Source organism: Trichechus manatus, unplaced genomic scaffold (genome assembly GCF_000243295.1).
Source record: "Trichechus manatus latirostris isolate Lorelei unplaced genomic scaffold, TriManLat1.0 scaffold00056, whole genome shotgun sequence".
NCBI lineage: Eukaryota > Metazoa > Chordata > Mammalia > Sirenia > Trichechidae > Trichechus > Trichechus manatus.
This window is the reverse complement of record NW_004443992.1, coordinates 13,507,614-13,529,274: the sequence shown is the minus strand read 5'-3', so window position 1 is coordinate 13,529,274 and position 21,661 is coordinate 13,507,614. Positions and strand designations below refer to the sequence as shown.

The following is a 21,661-nucleotide window of genomic DNA, read 5'->3' as shown; positions in this document are numbered from 1 at the left end:
AGTACTGAAAGTTCATATATTCAATTTGTGAAGACCAAGAGTTACTATAGTCATGCTTTTTTTTTTAATATATTAAGATTTGCATTTTAAATATAGTTTTATATTCCACTTTTATTAATATGTATCATGAACATTTTCCCATGTATGTGTATATTTTTAAGGTACTGCAACAGCCACTTGCAGGTACTTGGCTTTATCCCGAAAAAAGAGAGGAAGAAAAAGAATGATCCTATAGATGAGGTAAAGGTCAGGCACCAGATGGATACCATGGCCTTTAGCCTGACGGTGCCCACGTTGGCCTTGAAGATGCCCAATGGACTGGATGGAATGTCCCTCTCTCCACCAGGGGCAAGGGTCCCTCTCCACTACCTGGAAACTGAGTTGGAAGACCCATTTGCTTTCAACGAGGAAGATGATGACCTGAAGAAAGGGGCAACTGTGAGAAAGAAGTTGCAGAGTAAGTTGGCCCAGAATCGGCAACGCCAGAGAGAGACAGAGATTTTAAAAGTTCGACAAGAGCACTTTAGTCCCCCTCCTGCACCTTCACAGCAGCAGCCTCCACAGCAGCACTCCCACCTGCCACCTTTATCCACTTCTTTAAAACCTCCAGCGCCACCGCAGGGTTTAGTCTGCAAGTCACCTCAACCTCAGAACACCAGCCTACCAGTGCAGGGAGTGGCACCCACCACACACTCTATAGCACAAGCAAGGCAGTTGTCTCACAAGAGACCTCTGCCCCTCCTGCCATCTAGTAGGGCTCCTGTCGTGGACCCACCCAGGACTGACCGGGTCCTTATGAAAGCCACAGCCTTCTCTCCACGCTTCTCTTGTATAAGTCGACTGCAGAGACTGATGAAACTGTGCACCCAAAAACATCAGTTGGATACTGATCTGTTTCCCCATTTCGGTAAGTTATCATCTGTGTTATCATCTCATATATGTATAATAGAACAAAATGTGCCATGTGTGAGGCTTTACTTTCATAACTACCACGTATGTGATAGGAGTAGAAGGACACCTGTACAGAGTGGTGTAATTAAAGATTCTGTTATTAGGTGTGTTGTTATGTGCCACCGAGTCAGGTTCTGACTCATAGTGATCCTACGTACAACAGAACAAAAAACTGCCTGATCCTGCACCATCTTCACAATCGTTGTTATGCTTGAGCCCATTGTTGCCGCCACTGTGTCAATCCATCTCGTCCAGGATCTTCCCCTTTTTCACTGACCCTCTACTTTACCAAGCATGGTGTCCTTCTCCAGACACTAATCCCTCCTGATAACATGTCCAAAGTATGTGAGATGAAGCCTCCAATGAGCATTCTGGCTGTACTTCTTCCAAGGCAGATTTGTTTGTTTTTATTAGGTATAGACCACCTTAAAGTAAATATGCTACTGGAAGGAAAACTTGATGAAAAAGATACAGAAATATGAGTTGAGAATTTAGAATTTCCATCATAGCTTCTATTATTATTGTTATTGTTAGTTGCTGTTGAGTCAGCTCCAACTCATGGCATCCATATGTGTAACAGAATGAAATGTTGCCCGGTCCTGCACCATCTTTATGATTGTTGATATGTTTGAGTCCATTGTTGTGATTTTTGCATAATGCCTTCCAACCTAGGGGGCTTATCTTCCAGCATTATATCAAGCAATAGTCTGTTGAGATCTGTAAAATTTTCATTGGTTAATTTTTGGAAATAGATCAGCAGGCCTTTCTTCCTAGTCTGTCTTAGTCTGGAAGTTCTGCTGAAACCTGTCCACCATTGGTGACCTTGCTGGTATTTGAACTACTGGTGGCATAGCTTCCAGCATCATAGCAACACACAAGCCACCCCAGTACGACAGACTTGACAGATGGGTTGTGAGCCATTATTAGTAGTAGTAGTAGCAGTATTAAAAGGTGTTTGGTTGTGTGCCTTTATGAACTCAGTACTTGTGTGTCTAATGAAGTTCTCTACATGTTTTTTCTTAGGACATTGGAATAATGATAGCCTGGTTAATGTCTGCTGACAGCCTTAAAAAAAAAAAAAAAACTTTTCTATTATCTTTTTTTAATTCCAAAGTAATTCGTGTTCGTGATTGAAAAGTAACAAAATATAGATAAAAACCTTTTAATTTTAATGGGATCAAATGTCTATCTTTTCCTTACAATGTCTGAGTTTTCAGTCTTGCTTGAGAAAAATCTCCCCATCCCAAATATATACATTCTGTAATTTCTATTAATAGTTTGATTGTTTTGTTTAGCTTTGGTTTTGATCACTTAAATCTTTAATTCATTTGGAATTTATTCTTGAATGTGGTATGAACTATGATTCTCACTTTAGGAAAAATTATTTATATGACATATAACAATAGAAGAATGGGCAAAAGACATGAATAGAGGAAGAAGAACTATGAATGGTCAATAAATGAAAACCTCAGTCTCCATAGCAGGCAGGGAAACAAAACAACAGTGAATTACCATCAGATTGGCAAAAATTATATCCAGGCTGTTGTGTTGGTGAGAATATGTGATCTCTTACATTGCTGTTGAGTAATCTGGCAATATCTATTAATTAAAAATACATACACGGCCAGCAAACCCACTTTTGGGACTCTTCCATGGATAAAAAAATATCAGAGTGTAAGGATATGTGTGCAAGGATATTTATTGCAGCACTGCTTGCAATGTTAAAAACCTACAAACGACCTGGATATCCAGTAGGAACCTTGAGTAAATTATGATACATACATGTTTTATAAAATATTATGCAGCTGTTGAAAAGAATGAATGAAATCGTTATCTGTTGTCTTGGAGGTGCTCATAATATATTAACAAGTGGAAAAAAAACAAGAGGTATTACATTATCCAATTTTTGTAAAAATAAACAAAAACCTTAAAAGCTAAGTATATAGATAGATGTCTGTCTGTTTGATATGGGCATAGATAAAAGTGTAAAAGGATGTATATTACCCGGCTTTGAACATTGGCTACCACAGGGAATGGAATTAGACAGAATGTTTTTAGGGAGATCAGAGTGGTAGCTCTTCTTATATAGCTTTATATTGTTACATCTGTTACTAAAGCATGTATGACTTTTGGCAATTTAAAAAATAATAATAAAAATTAAAGACAAAATATAGATAAGCAAAAATAATAAACCAGAGCATACCGAAGCCTGTTAATACCATTTATTAATGGTATGGTCTTTCAGATATATAAAATTGGGTTCCTACTATATATATTATATTGTAACCTGTTTTAAAATTTTTCATAATAATGTGTTTTCAAGTTAGTAATTTTCATATATTACATAATTTGTCCTAGCTGAATTCGATCTCCAATTTAAGTTTTTCGAGTTTATATCATTATAAAGTATTGTACATGTACAGTCTTGCAGCAAAATAATTTGCTATCACGTCTTTAACTTTTCCTTCAAATAGATTCCTAGAAGTGGAAATGTCAGTTCCAGGTTTTTACATCTTTTTCATTAAGGCTTTTGATATGTGTTGCCATATTTTTCTTCAGAATTATTGTCTCAATTTACCCTTCTTTCAACAGTGTATGAAAATGACGGTTTCTTTACAGTTTTACCAGTGTCTAGGTGTTGTTATTATTATTTTGCCTTTGCAGATTTGGTGGAAAATTTGCTTTAATTTGCATATTTAGATCAGTATTTCTCAAATTTTTGGCCTCCGGATCCCTTTATGCTCTTAAAGATTATTGAAGATTTGCATAGAACTTTTGTGTATGTGAGTTGTATCTATTAATATTTACTGTATTAGAAGTTAAAACTGAGAAATTTAAAATGTATCAATTCATTTAAAAGTAACAATAAGCTCACTACATGTTAACATGTTCTTTTTATGAAAAATAGCTGTGTTTTTCAAAACAAAAGCAAACAGACGAGTTGCATTGTTTTTACTTTTTTTGTAAATTTAAAGTCTGGCTTATTAGAAGAGAGCTAGATTTTTCTATGTGCTTTTACATTCAGTCTGTAGTGATATGTGACTTTGGTTGAAGAAAATGAAAGTACAGCCTCACACATGTGTAGCTGGAAAAGGGAGGAGGAGTATTTTAAGAACCTTTTTCAAATAATTGTGCATATTTTTCTTTGGTTCTACACCTAAACTTGACAAATAGTAATTTATTTTTATTTTTTTATTGTTCTTTAGGTGAAAGTTTACAGTTCAAGTTAATTTCTCATACAGAAATTTATACACATATTGTTATGTAACACTAGCTGCAGTCTCTATAATGTGACAGCATACCCCCCCTTTCCACCCTGGTTCCCGTGTCCTTCCAGCCAGCCTCTGTCCCTTCCTGCCTTCTTATCCTGCCTTTGGACAGGAGCCATCCATTTGGTCTCATGTATCTGCTTGAACTAAGAAGCACACTCTTCACAAGTAGTATTTTATGTTTTATAGTCCAGTCTAATCTTTGTCTGAAGAGTGGGCTTTAGGAATGGTTTTAGTTCTAGTTTAACAGAGTGTCTGGGGCCCGTGGCCTTGGAGGTTCCTCCAGTCTCAGTCAGACCATTAAGTCTAATCTTTTACATGAATTTGAGTTCTACTCCACACTTTTCTCCTGCTCTGTCAGAGACTCTCTGTTGTGTTCCCTGTCAGTTAGTTGCAATGTATAATCTGAAACTATATAGGTAAACTTTTCATGCTTGTTACATTAAACTCCATTGGTCTGCCTTGCACTTTGACTGAATCTTTTACACAGGCATGATTTTGTAACATCATGTATTGGTCATTTGAAACATACTGGTTCACTGAGTTATGTAGATGTTCCAAATTTGGCATATTTCATTATACAAAATTAAAAAATTATATTCATTAATATTACCAATCTCATCAGAAAAGTTGTACTACTGGGAAGCTGTCAGGCTCTCAGTGGTGAACACAGGTTTTCTAAAAATTGAGGTTTTAAGTGAAAATATTAATTTTGTCATTGGCAATGACAAATACTGTCAGTGGGTTTCTTTAAGTGACAGTCTCACTGTGTTCATTTTAGAGAAAATGACTGCCAGATATGCACGTCTTAATAACTGTGGTTTGTCTGTCAGTTACTCTTTAAAGTAAAAATGATATTGAATGAAAAAAAAAGCAGCTAGTTCATCTCGCAATTCAAATCATCGTGCAGGTGTTTTTCCTTGAGACAACACCATACTTTACATGCAGCAGAAGTCGTTTTATGGCTACTTCACATTTAGTCACACAGAATGTTAAAAAACCATACGCTCTAGGATTGAGATTTAATAAAATAAACAATCTTTAATAAGCAAGTGCTTTATCAAGGACATTCATAAATAAAACTTTTTTTTTTTTTTTTTTTTTAATAACTGTGAATCGTAGTGGTGAAGACCAAAGTGACTTCTAGTACACTTTGCCATTGCCTTGATTCATGCTATGGTGCCAGCAGTTTGAACCACTATTGTTTCAGTGCAGATATCAACACGGTAAAAAAGGCAAATAACATGTTAGTATATTTTGAAAGTGGTGTTGACCTCAGGAAGCCCCTGGGGATTGGCAGACCATACTTCGAGAATCACTATTTTGGATTAAAAACCAAAAAACAAACCCATTGCCTTCAAGTCATTCTGACTCGTAGCGACCTTATAGGACAGAGTAGAGCTTGAGCTGCCCCACAGGGTTTCCAAGGAGCGGCCAGTGGATTTGAACTGCCAACCTTTTGGTTAGCAGCTGTGGCTCCTAACCACTGTGCCCTAGGGCAGCATTTTGGATTGATCGTATAATTATTAATTTGTTCATCTGCTTTTTGGACATTTGCATTTCATATTTATTTTTTTTTTGCCTTTCATTTATCTATTTTTATTGATTTTTTTTTAATTGGGTAAGAGCTTTTTTTACATATACTTGTCATATTTGTTACAAATCTCTTCCCACTCCCATTTGTTATATTTGCTTTTAAATGTCTTTTAAAATTATTTTGGAATTTAGAAGTTTAAAATCCTTATGTATTCCCTTTCTTAAGATGATTTCTTCTTTTTGAATCAGGTTTTTTTTTCTCCTCCCCCTACCAGCTTTCTCTGCCCACAAGTATTTAAATACATCCACCTGTATTTCTTTCTAGTTCTTTTATTATTTTATTACTTACATTTTAGTCATCTACCTGGAACTTATTTGGGAGTTTGTTTTGAGGCAGAAATCAAACTCTATTCTTTTCCCAAATGGTTGCTTCTTGTTGAAACATTATGTATTGATAATCTCGTCTCTTTCCTCACTAATTTGTTACCTACATCATCTACTAAATTTTTATTTATACTGTCATTTACTTCTGGGTGCCGATAATTTTTTAGCTTTTGAAATAAGAAATTTTATGCTATGTTGGGGTAGGAGGATAGCTGCATATAGTAGACTATATGGATTTTCTGATTTAAACTGATTTCTATCATTTTTAAACAGAAAGAAAACTTACAGAAAAAAAAAATTTTATTAAAGCATATTTAGGGGCGCAAATTTTCACAGTAAGCGTTATTTTTGAGGAACCAGAAATTGTAATGGAACTCTTGTAATCATGCATAATCTGTATTTATGTCAGCAAAGAGTACTTAAAGCAAAATTCAGTTTTACAATTAACTTTACAGTCTTGTCTGGGCTGGTTATCTCAGTTAGTTACATTAAAACTAGTGTTCATGAAGCCAAGATCAAAGGTTTGCTTTATTGGACAATTCATTTTACAACAGCAGAAACAGCTCTATCTTGGTTCTTATGACTTAGATCTTGACTTTTTCAGAAAAGGTGTTAAGTGTCTCAGTAGAAATCAGTATTATTTCTACAGAAACAACTAAAAAAGAACTCATGTTCTATTTTAAAAAGGTAACTGAGGCGTGACTTTTGTGTTTGAAGGACTCATCTTTCACTGAAGTTGATGCCATTGTGATCAATAAATTGGTTTTTCCTTCTTAAAAAACAAATTACTAATTTATTTTAATCGAGGGAAAGTGACTTTTTAAGGTGACCTGACATTTTAGATAGTCATCTTGGAACTAGATTTGAGGTTTCTTTATGCCAGTAGCAATGTGCTGTTCAGTTTTAAGCAATTATAATTTTCATTCCTATTAACCTTTTCTTAATTCCCCTATTTGGCACATGTAAGCTCATTTAAACTATGAAAGAAATCAGTGAAGTCCTTTTTAACATAAGTCTGTCTAATGTGATCTTTTGATTTTTGAGGTTCTCAAGAAGAGCATAGGATACTAGTTATCATGGTGTCTAATAAGTGTCATAGTAATATGAATATATTAAAGTTATTTAGTCCCACACACTGTTGTACTGTAGGTTATACAACATCAGTATTTATCAAGACCTCTTCAAGATATAAAACTTTTAAAAGGGTAAAAAACCTTCATTTTGGTAGTTACGATTATTCAATTATTAAAAATTAAAGCATTTAATAAGATGAATAATTAAACATTGTTCTATTACATTTCTCTAGTTTCCCCTCTAAATTTGCAACACAAAATGTGGCAGCTATTACTTAAAAGAATTGAAGGAAATCCCAAACCCAAACTGCATTAGTAATAAAGCATTCTCATCTCCACTCTTCCCTATTCCCACAGCGGTCAAGAGCCAGGAATGGCACTGCCTAGAGGTAGAGCCCTCTCCTCCAGAGTTGTTGGGAGAGGGCAATGGAGTATCTGTCTGCCTTTGATAATTTTTTCAAGGGCTTTGGAGTCCTCTCTGTGTTAAAGTATAAAGTGAATTGATCAGCACTCTTTGACCTTTTTCTTGCCTGAACATAGGTTGGGCTTCTTTCTCACTCTCTTGAGTGTGTTTTATGTTTTTCTGACATTATTTTAGTATATGATGTTTTGATACTTAAGATATTCTACTTATCTTTTTGCACCTTCTTTCTTTTTAAAAATTTTGTTTATTTTGTTGTTGTTTAGAATATACACAGCAAAACATACGTCAGTTCAACAGTCTACGTGTACAATTCAGTGACATTGATTACATTCTTCAAGTTGTGCAACCATTATCACCCTCCTTTTCTGAGTTGTTCCTCCCCCACTGAACTCTCTTTGCTTGTGTTATTTCTGCTTCATTAATGAAGTGTCTGATAAAAGAAACTCATCCTTGGAATATATCTTTTTTTCATAGTGTCATCTTTTTTAAACCCAAGTGTAAGTCATACATTCATTATTAATATCTGTATGAGAACAGGAATGAGACTCATCGGGAGGTATTTATTCACACTGGGATAGCACATGTTATAGATGCTGAGTTATGTGTTTTGGGTAGCTTTTAATTTAATTTTAAATAAAAGTAAAGTTTTTTTGACTTGCAATATCCCCTCGTCTGTCCCAGGGTTGGACTGGTCTGAAGAGAGCGGAGAGGAACTGGAGGACTCAGAGCAGGCCTCACCATACCAGGTTGCATGGTCCATCCGAGAAACCCTCAGATATGAAAGACATGCGTAAGTCTTCCTTTTGGTTTTGATTCTTAAATTACCACTGTAGCAGATTGACTTTTCCCTGTATAGGCTATGTTATTTATTTTATTAGATCTGCTTTTATTATAAGGAGGTAAAATAGATTCTACTTGGGAAGAAATGTACTATATTGTTTGAGGAAAGCCTCTCATCAGTTTTACCTTCAGTAAAATGTTGACTAGAAATCATGAGAATAAACATAGTTGCCTTGTTTAGTTTCTGTTGGGTGAAATATCCATGGAATTTTGGATTAAAATAATTATTGATTTATGGAGATTCCACTTATTTCCTTTTCAGATCTATGTGATCATTCCTGTTAGTCTTTTGTTGCCTTCTTGTCTTTGTGAATCCATACATGGTTTCATCCATAACTGTTTCATATTTTGTATCTGATAATTCCAACATTTGGGGTCTTTGTAACTTTAAATCTGTCATTTATGGTTTCTTCTCATACAAAGTGGTTTACCTCATTTGCATGGTAATCTTTGATTGTGAAGGTCCTGGATTTATCCTGAAATCTCAGATTCAGCTTCCTTATTGTGCTGTTGGGATGCGACTTTATACCCTATGTTGGTGCTTCTGTCAGCCCATGTCCTGAATGCAGTCTGTTTCTTCCATTCTCTCACTGCTTCCAGCTTTAGCTTCAGCTCTGATTTGTTCCTTTTTTATTTTCACCAGGCAATTTGGGAAGAGATTTCCTCTACTTCTTTTGATACCAACAGTGTATCGATATTCTACCCAGTATGTAGTTGTTTTAGAGTGGGAAAATCCCTTAGAGTATGTAGACTGCCATATTGCCATAAATCTGTTTATTCTTTTTTTGTTTCAACTATTATCTCATTGTGAATGACTCCCAAGTCTTCTTCTCATGTCTGAACTTTCTTCTGAGCTTGAACTGCCTATTGAATATTTCTTATCAAATATCCTGTCAACACTCTAAATTCAGCATTTCTAAAATTAAACTCATTATTTTCTTCAATATATGTACCTCTTTCTGATTCCCTTATTTTTGTCAGAAGTGTTACTTTTTTTGGTTGTTGTTGTTTTATTAAAATAAAATGAGTTTTATTTGGAGAATTTCATGTCATCTCTGAGATTACAGATAAGCCCGAGTCTTAGAAAATCAGGTTTGGAATTTACTTCTTCATATTTGGGGTTACTAGTAGCATTTCAGGAATAATAATACCTGTATTTATATTGTGCTATCACATATATGGAGCCCTTGTGGCATAGTGGTTAAGACCTCAGCTGCTAACCTAAAGGTCAGCAGTTCGAATCCACCAGCTGCTCCTTGGAAACCCTATGGGGCATTTCTACTGTGTCCTGTAGAGTCGCTATGAGTCAAAATCAACTCGATGGCAGTGAGTGTGGTTTTTTGTGTTTGGTCACCTATGTATTTCTTTTCATTCTCCTAACAACCTCTGGAGATAGGCAGAACATCTATATCTCTCATTTCACAGATAAGGAAAGTTAAAGAAGGATATTGAAAACATACTAGGTGCCGGGCCTTGTTGCTGCTGGTAAATGGTGGGAAACTAAGATTTTCGCTCAGGCCTTTCTATTCCCAGTTCACTACTCTTCCTCAGCAACCAGGTTTTAAATATCAATATCATAGCATCTTAGAAGTGGGAAGCATCTTGGAGATTTTCTAGTTTAGGACCATGCCAGGGATGGTCTGTAGACTTGTGCCAGTCTGCAAGCTGCTTATGGCTGGTCCACAACAAGATAAACATAGAAATTGACACTAAGCTTTAGAAACGTTTATAAAAATGTAACATTGCATCAGCATCAAAGTGTATCTTCCCACAATTAGCTCCCTGCACTATTAGTCTTTTGAATAACAATTTTGACAAGTGGTTGTCCACCCAAGCTTTAACATCCCTTTAAGACTTGCTGCTTTTTCTTTTCTATTAATAGTGCTTCCATTCTCCTAGTTATCCAGATTCAAAGCCATTGAGTTATTATGGACTTTCTTCCTCTTCATATCCAGTCACCAAATTGAGTTAATTCTTTTTTGATAACGGCCCTTGGATGTCTTCTTCTTTCTGTTACCCCTGACTTTTTACTTTTAGTCACTCCCATGTCTTTCAGTTGTTGTCGACTCTGAAATCTGTATCTCTTCCTTAAGTATGCTCCAGTTTATCATTTCAAATGGTTTTTCTGCAGCTTCCCTTGATACCCCACCACCCTCTACTTTAAATTAATTTTGCCACAACTCTGCTTTTACTCCTGTTCCTTACTTTATAAATGATACTGCTGTCCTTCCTCAATCTTTGCCAGTGGACACTATTGAGTGACTAATTTCTTAACTGTTTTCTTCTTCCATCTCTTCCTCCATTTATTCTGTGGCTGCTGACAGAGTGACTTTTCTCATGCATAACTATTATTGTTACCCATTTTCTTAAAAATCTACAAAGGTTCTTCATTGCCTTTGGAATAAAGACTAAATAAACTCTTTAACCTGACATTTAGGTTTAGAAAGTTTATCTAACCTACCACTTAGCCAAACTAAGCTACTTAGTACTTGCTGTTCCCTAATCTGCCTTCATCTCTGAATCTTTGTTTATATTGTTTTATCCATGTCAGGTCCCTGTGTTTCTCATCTTCAAGTTCTACATTTTCTTCAAGGTTCAGTTATATTGTCCTCTCCTTTACAAAAGCCTTTGCCATAATCTTAGTAGATTTTCTAGTGAACTTCAATAGGACTTTGTTTGTAGCACGAACTGGCTCTACTAGAACTCCCAGTTGAAGATCCGCTGTGAAACTTAAGAGAACAATTCAAAATAAAGATTCCTGGGCCCCAGCCCATGGAGATTCTGATTCAGTAGCTCTGAAGTAGGTCCTGGAAATCTAAAATTTTATAAAGCTCCTAGGTTTTACTAATTTGTGGTCTGGTATTTGAATCATTGTTCTGTCTACCCCATAGTTTTAGTTATTGCTTCTGTCTTCTTTTGAATTGTTTAACTTTTGAGATGTGCTTACCTTGTCTAAATTGCATTGTAAACTCCTTGGAATCTTTGTCTCTTCTCCATAGTACCTAGCATAATAGTAGAACACAGTAAATGTTGAATGTTGAATAAATGAAAGAATTTGTATATCTGTAATAAAAACTGTAGAGGCTATACTGATGTTTCTTAGGAGAGATACTAAACATCAGTTTACATAGTTGCCTGCTGTGGGCTATTCTGAAGGAAAGTTGAGTAATACTACTTGAGAAGAGAAATCAACCAATGTTTTAGAGAAGAGTAAGATAATATATATAGTCTGTGGTATCAAATATGTGGTTACTTACTTATATTATGACAGAAGAGAAAGAAGATAAAATAACACGGGTCAATTTTCAAGTCTAGTGTGCATTATTCCTAATACTAAAAAGTGAGATCACGCTTGGTTCAGAGAAAAGTGACGTTTTTAACCCCACTGGTGGTAAACATTGCTGATTAACCACGGCACTCTTTCTTGTTGAGCCTGGATGTGCCCTCAGCATTCTTTTCAACATAACACTCCAGCAGCAACCGCCAATCAATTATCTTTAGCATGTGAGAAAAAAACCTCTGTGTAATGTCTGGTCTATAAAATGCTCCCATAGTTTTAAAAAAAAAAAAAAGTTACTGTAGAATGATTGTGATGCCAACAATTAAAATTCTTGAGTGCTTAGCAATAAAAGGATAGTTAAAAACCAGTACATCTAAAAGGACAGCTCTTTGATAATGTACTGTTAGAATTCACTGCACTATTTCTGATATGGCCTATATTTTATAAAATTATGCTGAGTGTTTCCTCATAACTGCCATGTTATTTACTCAGACGTCTTAGTAAGTAAAGGTAAAGAAATGAATTTTTCCCCCGAGAGTTCCTAGTCACTTAAAATTTAGAAGACGCTGATGCATTAAATGTCTAATTCTGACATGCTAATGTGGTTAAGCTTCTTAAAGCATTGGATTGTCTCTACTGCCTGGCTTATTGTTGAAATATTGTATTTATTTTCAGCACTGTTGGAATTCTGTTACTCTAATTTGTTATGTATGTGCTCATATGCCACAGGAGTTTAAACCTGTGCAGCCAACTATCCTTCCTCATCCTGTTTTCATTTCTCTCCCTGCTCTTTCCAGGTCAGATGATGACGATACAGAGAGTAGGAGCTCCAGGGTGACCCAACTTTGCACTTACTTTCAGCAGAAATACAAACACCTCTGCCGCCTGGAGCGGGCAGAATCTCGTCAAAAGAAATGCCGGCATACATTTAGGAAAGCCTTGTTGCAGGCGGCCAGTAGAGAGCCAGAGTGTACTGGGCAGTTAATACAAGAACTGCGGCGAGCTGCGTGTAGTCGAACCAGGTTAGAGCCATCCAGAGCACCTGTTTCTAAGGAACTTGTCTCAGTCTGTTTTCTGTATTTTTTGAGAGGACAGTGGAGATCTGATGGGAGATGGGCATCTAAGCCTAAAACGTTAAAGCATTGTATTTTTATTTTGTTGCTTAGATAAATTTCCTCACAGGTGGCAAAATAATATTGCAGTGAGCTAACAAGTAAATTAAGGCATAATTGTAATTTTGCTGGAGTTCGGTTAGAATTTATTCAATAAAGGATTTGAGAATGTTTACCTGTCTTTAAAAAAGAAAATACAGCGGTGTTTTGAAATTTCATATGCTATTTAAAAGTAATATTTATAGGTTTTTTCCCCCTATAAAAGGAGATAATTTTCAAATTTAGAAGGCTTACTTTTTTATTGAGTTTATTATTTCACACTTGCGACTTAACTTCTTGTGTTTTCAAAAGACAACTTGAGTATAGATGAATAGAAAAAAACTTAGGAGTTTATATGCTGAAATATTAGTACTTGTTAGCTCTAGATGATGGTATTATAAACTAAAGCTAAGAAAGATGTCTTTATCTGTATATTCTGATTTTTCTACACTGATCAGGAGTCACTTGAGTAAAAAAGGTGTTAAAACAAATAGAAAACTAAAATATAACCTTTACTTTGTAGCTATTGATTATATTATATAGTTATAATTTTATTTTATTATTGTGCTTTAAGTGAAAGTTTACAGTTCAAGTTAGTTTCTCATACAAAAACTTAAACACACATTGTTATGTGACCCTAGTTGCTCTCCCTGTACTGTGACAGCACACTCCTCCTTTCCACCCCAGATTTCCCATGTCCATTCAACCAGCTTCTGTCCCTTTTGCCTTCTCATCTTGCCTCCAGACAGGAGCTGCCCATTTAGTCTCATGTATCTACTTGAGCCAAGAAGCATTCTCTTCGTGATTATCATTTTATGTCTTATAGTCCAGTCTAATCTTTGTCTGAAGAGTTGGCTTTAGGAATGGTTTCAGTTCTGGGCCAACAGAGAGTCCAGGGGCCATGTCTTCTGGGGTCCCTCCGGTCTCAGTCAGGCCATTAAGTCTGGTCTTTTTACTAGAATGTGAGTCCTGCACCCTACTTTTCTCGTGCTCCGTCAGGGACTCTGTTGTTATTCCCTGTCAGGGCAGTCATTGGTGGTTGCCGGGCACCATCTGTTCTTCTGGTCTTAGGCTGATGTAGTCTCTGGTTTATGTGGCCCTTTCTGTCTCTTGGGCTAATATGGTCGCTCACTAGCTTTTAAGACCTCCAGAGGCCACTCACCAAATGAGATGCAGAACATTTTCTTAATAAACTTTGTTATGTCAGTTGACCTAGATGTCCCCAGAAACCATGGTCCCGAGACCTCTGCCCCTGCTACTCTGTCCCTCGAAGTGTTTGGTTGTAATCAGGAAACTTCTTAGCTTCTGGTTTAGTCCAGTTGTGCTGACTTCCCCTGTAGTGTGTGTTGTCCTTCCGTTCACCTAAGATAATTCTTATCTACTATCTAGTTAGTAAATAACCCTCTTCCTCCCTCCCCACTCTCATAACCAGCAGAGAATGTTTTCTTCTGTGTTTAATCGATTTCTTGAGTTCTTATATAATAGTGGTCTCATAATATTTGTCCTTTTGTGACTGACTGATTTCACTTGCTATGAGTCGACATCAACTCTGCGGCAACGAGTTCAGGGTTTTTTTTTTAAGTATATAAGGTAATTAATAAAATCACTAATAAAATGAATACTTATTGTGGGGGGAAAAAAAAAAAACGGTTGCCCTGGAGTCGATGGTGACTTATATCGATCCTATAGGACAGAGTAAAACTGCCCCACAGGGTTTCCAAAGAGCGGCTGGTGGATTCGAACTGCCGACCTTTTGGTTAGCAGCCAAGCTATTAAATAAACACTGTGCCTCCAGGGCCCTATTTATTGTAGAGAGGGTGGGAATTGGCGTATCAGAAGACATAGGTGGGAAGGAGATTCTTCAGTACATAGCCTTTTCGTTCTTTGATTTTTTAAACCATATGAATATATTACCTATTCGTAAAATTTAAAGATAAAATATCTAAATATTAAGTGTATAAAATGGAGATAACACTTAATTAATGAAACGGAGTTGCAAGTATAAGAGAAAGTTTAAAAAATTTTGTTCAAAGTGAGTGCATTTTGGAGAATGAGAGTGAATCAATCATTTAAGCATGTTAGTACCCGTGTATCAAGTTTTTTGCAGGTTAACTGTTTTAGCAGCATGAGGTGACCAAATCATAATGATGACAATAATAATAGCAGTGGCTAACAACCATTGACTGTTTACTATGTACCATTCTGTGTCCTGTATAATAAGTGTTTTAGATGTGTTATGTCTTTTGGTACTCAAAACAACCCTGTCAGCTAAAGACATCATTCTTACCTCTCCTATAGGAGAGGATGTTGAGGCTTAGATGAGGCTAAGTAACTAAGTAAAGTAACCTAGTAAGAGGTAGAGCTGAGATTAAGAGCCAGGTCTATCTGATTCTAGTCTCACGTTCTTCATCACTTTTTTCTATAGCCTCTTAGTGAAGTAAAAGGAACCAAACTGTTACTTAAAACCAAAGCAGATAGACGTATTTGAAACCTTTGTAATGTAGTTATTTGCTTTGATTGTCAGTAGATCAGGGAAATATTGGAACTGGTCATTGTGATATCTGCTTTCTTTAACTCATTTGCATTTTATTTAATGTATATAGGTATCGGAGAGAGTTAAAATGTGAGTGGTACAGAGTGGTGATATAATGTTGAAAATTACCTTGAATTCTTGACACATTTTTTTTTTCTTTTTATTGTACTTCAGGTGAAGGTTTACAGAACAAATAGTTTCTCATTAAACAGTACACATATTGTTTCATGACATTGGTTAACAACCCCACAACATTTGACACATTCTTTAAAAATTAATTTTGTTTTTGTCCCTCCTTAGCATAAGCCGGACCAAGTTGAGGGAGGTGGAGCCAGCAACATGTAGTGGAACAGTGAAGGGTGAACCCTGCAGGAACCAAGCCCTTCCATTCACCAGACACTGTTTCCAACGTATCCTCTGAGCTGAATTGAGTGTGCATTGCAAAAGTATTAACTGATTTGGGGCTGTGTATTTCATTCTTAAGTGAATGACTTATGAAGTCCTCTGAGTAATTGTTTTTACTTATATCATTGTGATTCTTTATTCAAGAATCACATCAAAATAAGCCAAATTCTAGCAAGTAGCATGTTCTTACAGTAAGTTATATTTTGATAACAAAACTTTGGTCCCTCAGGTTGTTCCAGATAACTTGTAAAAAACAATTATTATACTCATTGATGGAAAAAATCAAATAACATTATTCAAAAAATTGTTTTGGGTCTTTCAGGAACGTTATATAGTTTTACACTGTACTTTTTGCTGTAGGATTATTTTAGTATTTGTAATGAGTACAGTGCTGATTTGAAATAAATGAAAGGTGAATATGTAGCAAACATCACTGACAAGGAAAGAAGATATCTTAAGACAGAATATATTTGAGGAAGACCTATGCTAGAGGACTTCAGACTGGTGATGAAACCTTATGTTCTCACTTTTATTAAATATTTAAAATTGAGTAGCATTTTATTATTTATATGGTAGCACTAATTTATTCTTTACTATCTGTCTGATTTTTGCACTCCTTTCTGTTCTTAGAGTTGTGTTTTCAAACCTTTCTCAGCAGTGGTTTCTATGCAGTGATGGCTTTATAAATAACCTTAACTATAAAAGCATAACAGAAAAACAGAAAAGTACTTCCTTAAGAGATGTAAAGTAAATCTTGTGGACATGTCGGTGGTGGCTAAAAGTATGAATGCATAAAAATGATAAAGAGCTGATGTTCCAAGTTCAATAGTTACACAGCAAAAATTGCTAACAATTTTTTTTAAAGTTTTGTTGTAAAAGTAATATTTCTTGAGAGTTTGGGATTGAAAATACGAAATGAAAAATTCAAATTTGGACAGATGAATTTTTTATAAATGTATATTTAATTTTTTTTCTTGATGAGTATCATATAAGTAAGGGAAGAAGTTAATTTTATATAGAAATTGGACAATGAAATGGGGGTTCAGTTTCAGTGTATTTTGTTCCTAACTTAAAAAAAAAAAAACAGATATCCTCTTGAACCGCTCTCAGCAGCTCTTCTCAAGTTGTACGGCCAAGTTTGCAGATGGACAGCAGTGCTCTGTGCCAGTTTTTGACATTACACACCAGACACCTCTGTGTGAAGAACATGCCAAAAAAATGGTAAGTTCAGATTTTATTTCAAACTTCCGGTAGCTATCCATAGTAGGAAATTCTTTGTGACAGTACAAACCGCGTGTGTATATAAATCACTGAAACAAAAGTTTTATGAAACAAGACTTACTTTTACTACCTGGTATCTTTTAGTCTGTTTTATTTCACTTAAATGCTGGTCCTTACCCACTGAATTAATTTCAGACTCTAATTTAAAAAAAAACCTTCTAGAAGATAGTAGTAGTTATCTAGATGTAATCATTTTGTTCATTACTATGTTCTATACCTCTCTTCTCTTTAAGATACATTTTCTTAATCGTAGCAGATTTTCCAAGGCTCTTTCTTTGCCCCATTTCTCTAGGTTTTTCCTTCTTATGTGCAATTCTGTAAATGTCTTGGGTATCTGATAAAATTTTGACCAAAAGCCAAACCTTTCTACAATTCTGTTTAACTTAATTATTGCTTTGGTTAGTGCTAGTATCATAAGCCCTAATTAATTCAGAATAATTTGAAGGAGAGACAAGTCTGAATTAGTGAAATATCTAAATTATATAATCATCTTAATTAAATGCATTTTTATTGCTTTCATCCATCAGACGCTTACTGAGTTCTGCTATTTGCAAGATATTGGCTAGGTACTTTGGTACTGAAAAGTTGAGTAAGACGGTTCTTGCCCTCTGTAAGCATTTTATGGTTTTCATAGGGTACATCAAGGAACTGCATGGGCATTGGGCAGGGACTGAACAGCTTAAGGTTTTGATCCTGCCTTTGCTGCTAAGTGTAAAACAAAGGTCCCTAGGTGGCACAAATGGTTTACACTCAACTGCTAATCTAAAGATTGGCAGTTTGAACCCACCCAGTGGTTCTGAGGGAGAAAAGACCTGGCAACCTGCTTCCATTAAGATTACAGCCAAGAAAACCCTATGGAGCAGTTCTACTCTGTATCACATGGGGTCACCATGAGTCGAAATGGACTCAGTGGCAGCTAACAACAAGTGTAAAACTGGAGACAGTGATTTAACTTTTTTGTACATCAGTTTCCTTGTCTGTAGTTCTCCAGCTTCTTTTCTTCCAAGAACTTCTTTTTTTTATGTTTCTTCTATGAACCATATGTTTTGAAAAATTTGTATGCTGAACTATCTGTCCCAATTAATGATACCATAATCTAACAGTCACCCAAGCTAGAAACCCTAGAGACATTTTATAGTTTTACATTCCCTTCATCCTTTCTGCACATACAGTGAACCATCAAATCCTGAGAAATCTGTCTTGAGAGGCCCTTACTACCATTCCCACTCCCATTGCCCTTGGCCATTTATATCTTGTATCAACTGTTGTAGTAGCTGTTCAATTGGACTTATTGTGTCTATTCACTTGCCTCTTCTATTGCTGCCAGGTGATTATCCTCATAAAAGAAATGTCAAATCGTGTTACTCCTCTCATCAAAAATGACTCCCCACTGCCTATAAAAAGTTTGAAAACCTTAACAGGGTATTCAAACCATACATGCCCTGGTCCCAAACTTATTTACTGCTTACTTTTATATATTACATCTCCCAGTATACCCAAGTGTCAGTCATACCCAGTTATTTACTGTTCCTTTTCTCATTTGTACTGTTTCCTTTAGCCTAGAATGACCTTCCCCCTTGCCTCAACCACTTACAAATCCTACTTACCTTTCAATCTCACAAAACTAAAAATAGTTGATTTTCCTTTTGTGCACCCATAGGAGATGTTTATATCGTTATTGCCCAATTTTCTCTGTACTATGTTTACGTATACTTGAACTTGTGTCTTTCCTGTTAGAGGGTAAGTTCTTTGGAGCACAAACTAAATTTTATTTTCTTTTTTTAAATTTTTTAAAATAATTTTTAATTTTTTAATAAACAACACCTTCCACAATGTTTTTAAATGTGGGGTGAACTCAGTATATATATACTGAATTAATTTGAATTAAAGGAACTTTTTGTTTAGTTGTTATTCGTTTTAGGCATACAATATATTTTAGGCATTACATAAAATATTAAGAGATGTAAGTATATTTTTAGGTAGTTTTAAGGTTTTTCCCATATAATCTCAGTGTAAAAATACTCATTTATTCATTCTAAAGGATAATTTCTTGAGAGGAGATAGCTCTCGTAAAGTTCAACACCAGCAGCAGAGGAAACCCAGGAAAAAAACCAAGCCTCCTGCACTTACCAAAAAACACAAGAAGAAAAGAAGGCGTGGACCTCGTAGACCCCAAAAACCCATTCCCCCTGCAGTGCCCCAAGGGAACCTCAGCATGCCCACCAGCGTCTCACTGCCAGTGGAGGCCTCCCAGATCCGGTCAGTGATACAGTTGGAATACACTTTTCCTTTACATCTTCTGATTGTTCTCAGAACAGCTAGCTTCATTTGGTACTCTCATGTTGGAGATAGACTACAGAAGCCTCACAGTATGTCAGTCTAGACTTTTTACAGTTTTTGATAGACCTTTTACCAAATATCTGAATGGATTAGATCTCAGATAAAGCTTTTGATTATGACAGAGTAGATGCTGAAATTGAGAATTTAATTTATACTCTCAGATTTTCCTGTTTTAACAAGAATTCTGTGTATGTTCCATCAGATAATATTTCATCCGAAATCTGATGCATTATTAATGTTGGCAAGGGTAAGCATTTTTGGCCAGATGACTGAGGCTTCTGTTTCCACTAAGCATTTCAGTTTTATGTTTGTTTATTTCATTTTTTTGTCATTATTATTTTGACCAGATTTGAAACTCTACTAAAAAGTATTAAAGTACATTTACTATACCAAATTGTGATTTGTTCCTCTAATTCGAAGTAAAAACATTATCTAGTAATGATTGTCGTCTCTTAATTTAAGGGTTAAGTTTGCAGATATGTGACTGTATACAGTGAGGTCTATCTTTTTGCAATGGTCATGCTTTCAGATTTCCTTCTGTGAAAGTAGGAAAAGAGGGACTCATTTTACATTAGGATTTCCCATGTTTGTATTCAACATAAAAAACTTAAATTGTGTTAGCTTCCCTTCATGAAGCCCTGGCAGCACAGTGGTCGAGAGCTTGGCTGCTAACCAAAAGATCAGCAGTTGGAATCCACCAGCCACTCCTTGGAAGCCCTATGGGGTAGTCCAGCTCTGTCCTGTAGGGTCGCTATGAGTTGGAATCGACTCGACAGCAACAGGTTACGGGTTTTTAACTTCCCTTCATGTTCACTGGACTTGTCTTGGTGACATTGGTGTGAAGGTGAAAGGGGAGTGGTGGGACCAACGATGTCATCTTCCCCAGGAGCCCATCCACACCAGAGCTGAGTGCTGATGAGTTGCCAGATGACATTGCCAATGAGATCACTGACATTCCACATGACTTGGAATTGAACCAGGAGGACTTTTCAGACGTCCTGCCACGGCTACCTGATGACTTACAAGATTTTGATTTTTTTGAAGGTATGGTCAATATTTTGATCCAAGAAAAACTGATTTTTAAAACAAATTTATAAGAAGGGACATAATTTTATTGAGATGTGTTTGAAGTGTTATTCCTCACATTTAATGCCTTCTGTAAATAGAAGATATAATACTGCTAAAGGTATTTTACTTTTTTCAGAAGGTGAGGAATGTGCTGTTTGTCTAACCATATTATAGGCTTAGCAGATTTATAGTTTGATACCTATGTTTGTAATTTTATTCCTTCAAAATGAATAGTTTTGCTTTAGTTTATTTTCGAGCGAAGAAATTTTAAACATGAGTTTATTAAAGCCTTTTGGAGTTTGCCCTAATTGTAACATCCTGCTCTCTACTTCAGTTGAAGTGCAGTTTTCTAAAAGGAAATTTGCTTAATCCCACCAATTTCCCAGTGCTTTGTGGGGAAATCTTTTATACTCCTCTTGTTGTAGTGATTAGGTGCTGTCGAGTTGGTTCCAACTCATAGCAACCCTATGTACAACAGAACGCAACACTGCCCAGTCCTGCACCATCCTCACAATCGTAGCTATGCTTGAGCCCACTGTTGCAGCCACTGTGTCAGTCCATCTCGTCCAGGGTCTTCCTCTTTTTCGCTGACCCTCTACTTTACCGAACATGATGTCCTTCTCCAGGGGCTGGTCCCTCCTGCTAACTTGTCCAAAGTATGTGAGACGAAGTCTCGCCATCCTTGCTTCTAAGGAGCGTTCTGGCTGTATTTCTTCCAAGACAAATTTGTTCATTCTTCTGGCAGTCCATGGTATATTCAATATTCTTCACCAACACCATAATTCAAAGGCATCAATTCTTTGGCCTTCCTTATTCATTGTCCAGCTTTCACATGCATATGAGGCGATTGAAAACACCCTTGCTTAGGACAGGCGCACCTTAGTCCTCAAAGCTACATCTTTGCTTTTCAACAATTTAAAGAGGTCTTTTGCAGCAGATTTGCCCATTGCAATGTGTCATTTGATTTCTTGACTGCTATTTCCATGGGTGTTGATTGTGGATACAAGTAAAATGCACTCCTTGACAACTTCAGTCTTTTCTCCACTTATCATGAAGTTACTTATTGGTCCAGTTGTGAGGATTTTTGTTTCTTTATGTTGAGGTGTAATCCATACTGAAGGCTGTA

The 21,661-nt window shown here is 36.0% G+C and overlaps 1 protein-coding gene across 3 annotated transcripts in view; it reads left to right on the top strand.

Moving 5' to 3' along the window:
* INO80D (INO80 complex subunit D) overlaps nucleotides 1-21,661 on the top strand; it is a 60,774-nt gene that overhangs the window by 26,746 nt on the left and 12,367 nt on the right. For all 3 annotated transcript variants that reach the window (XM_023733015.1, XM_004378261.2, XM_023733016.1), the window contains 7 exons: nucleotides 162-907; nucleotides 8,319-8,427; nucleotides 12,555-12,779; nucleotides 15,742-15,851; nucleotides 16,934-17,067; nucleotides 19,169-19,386; nucleotides 20,354-20,511. In XM_023733015.1, coding sequence (XP_023588783.1) covers nucleotides 162-907; nucleotides 8,319-8,427; nucleotides 12,555-12,779; nucleotides 15,742-15,851; nucleotides 16,934-17,067; nucleotides 19,169-19,386; nucleotides 20,354-20,511 — 1,700 coding nt within the window. The remainder of the gene's footprint in view (nucleotides 1-161; nucleotides 908-8,318; nucleotides 8,428-12,554; nucleotides 12,780-15,741; nucleotides 15,852-16,933; nucleotides 17,068-19,168; nucleotides 19,387-20,353; nucleotides 20,512-21,661) is intronic.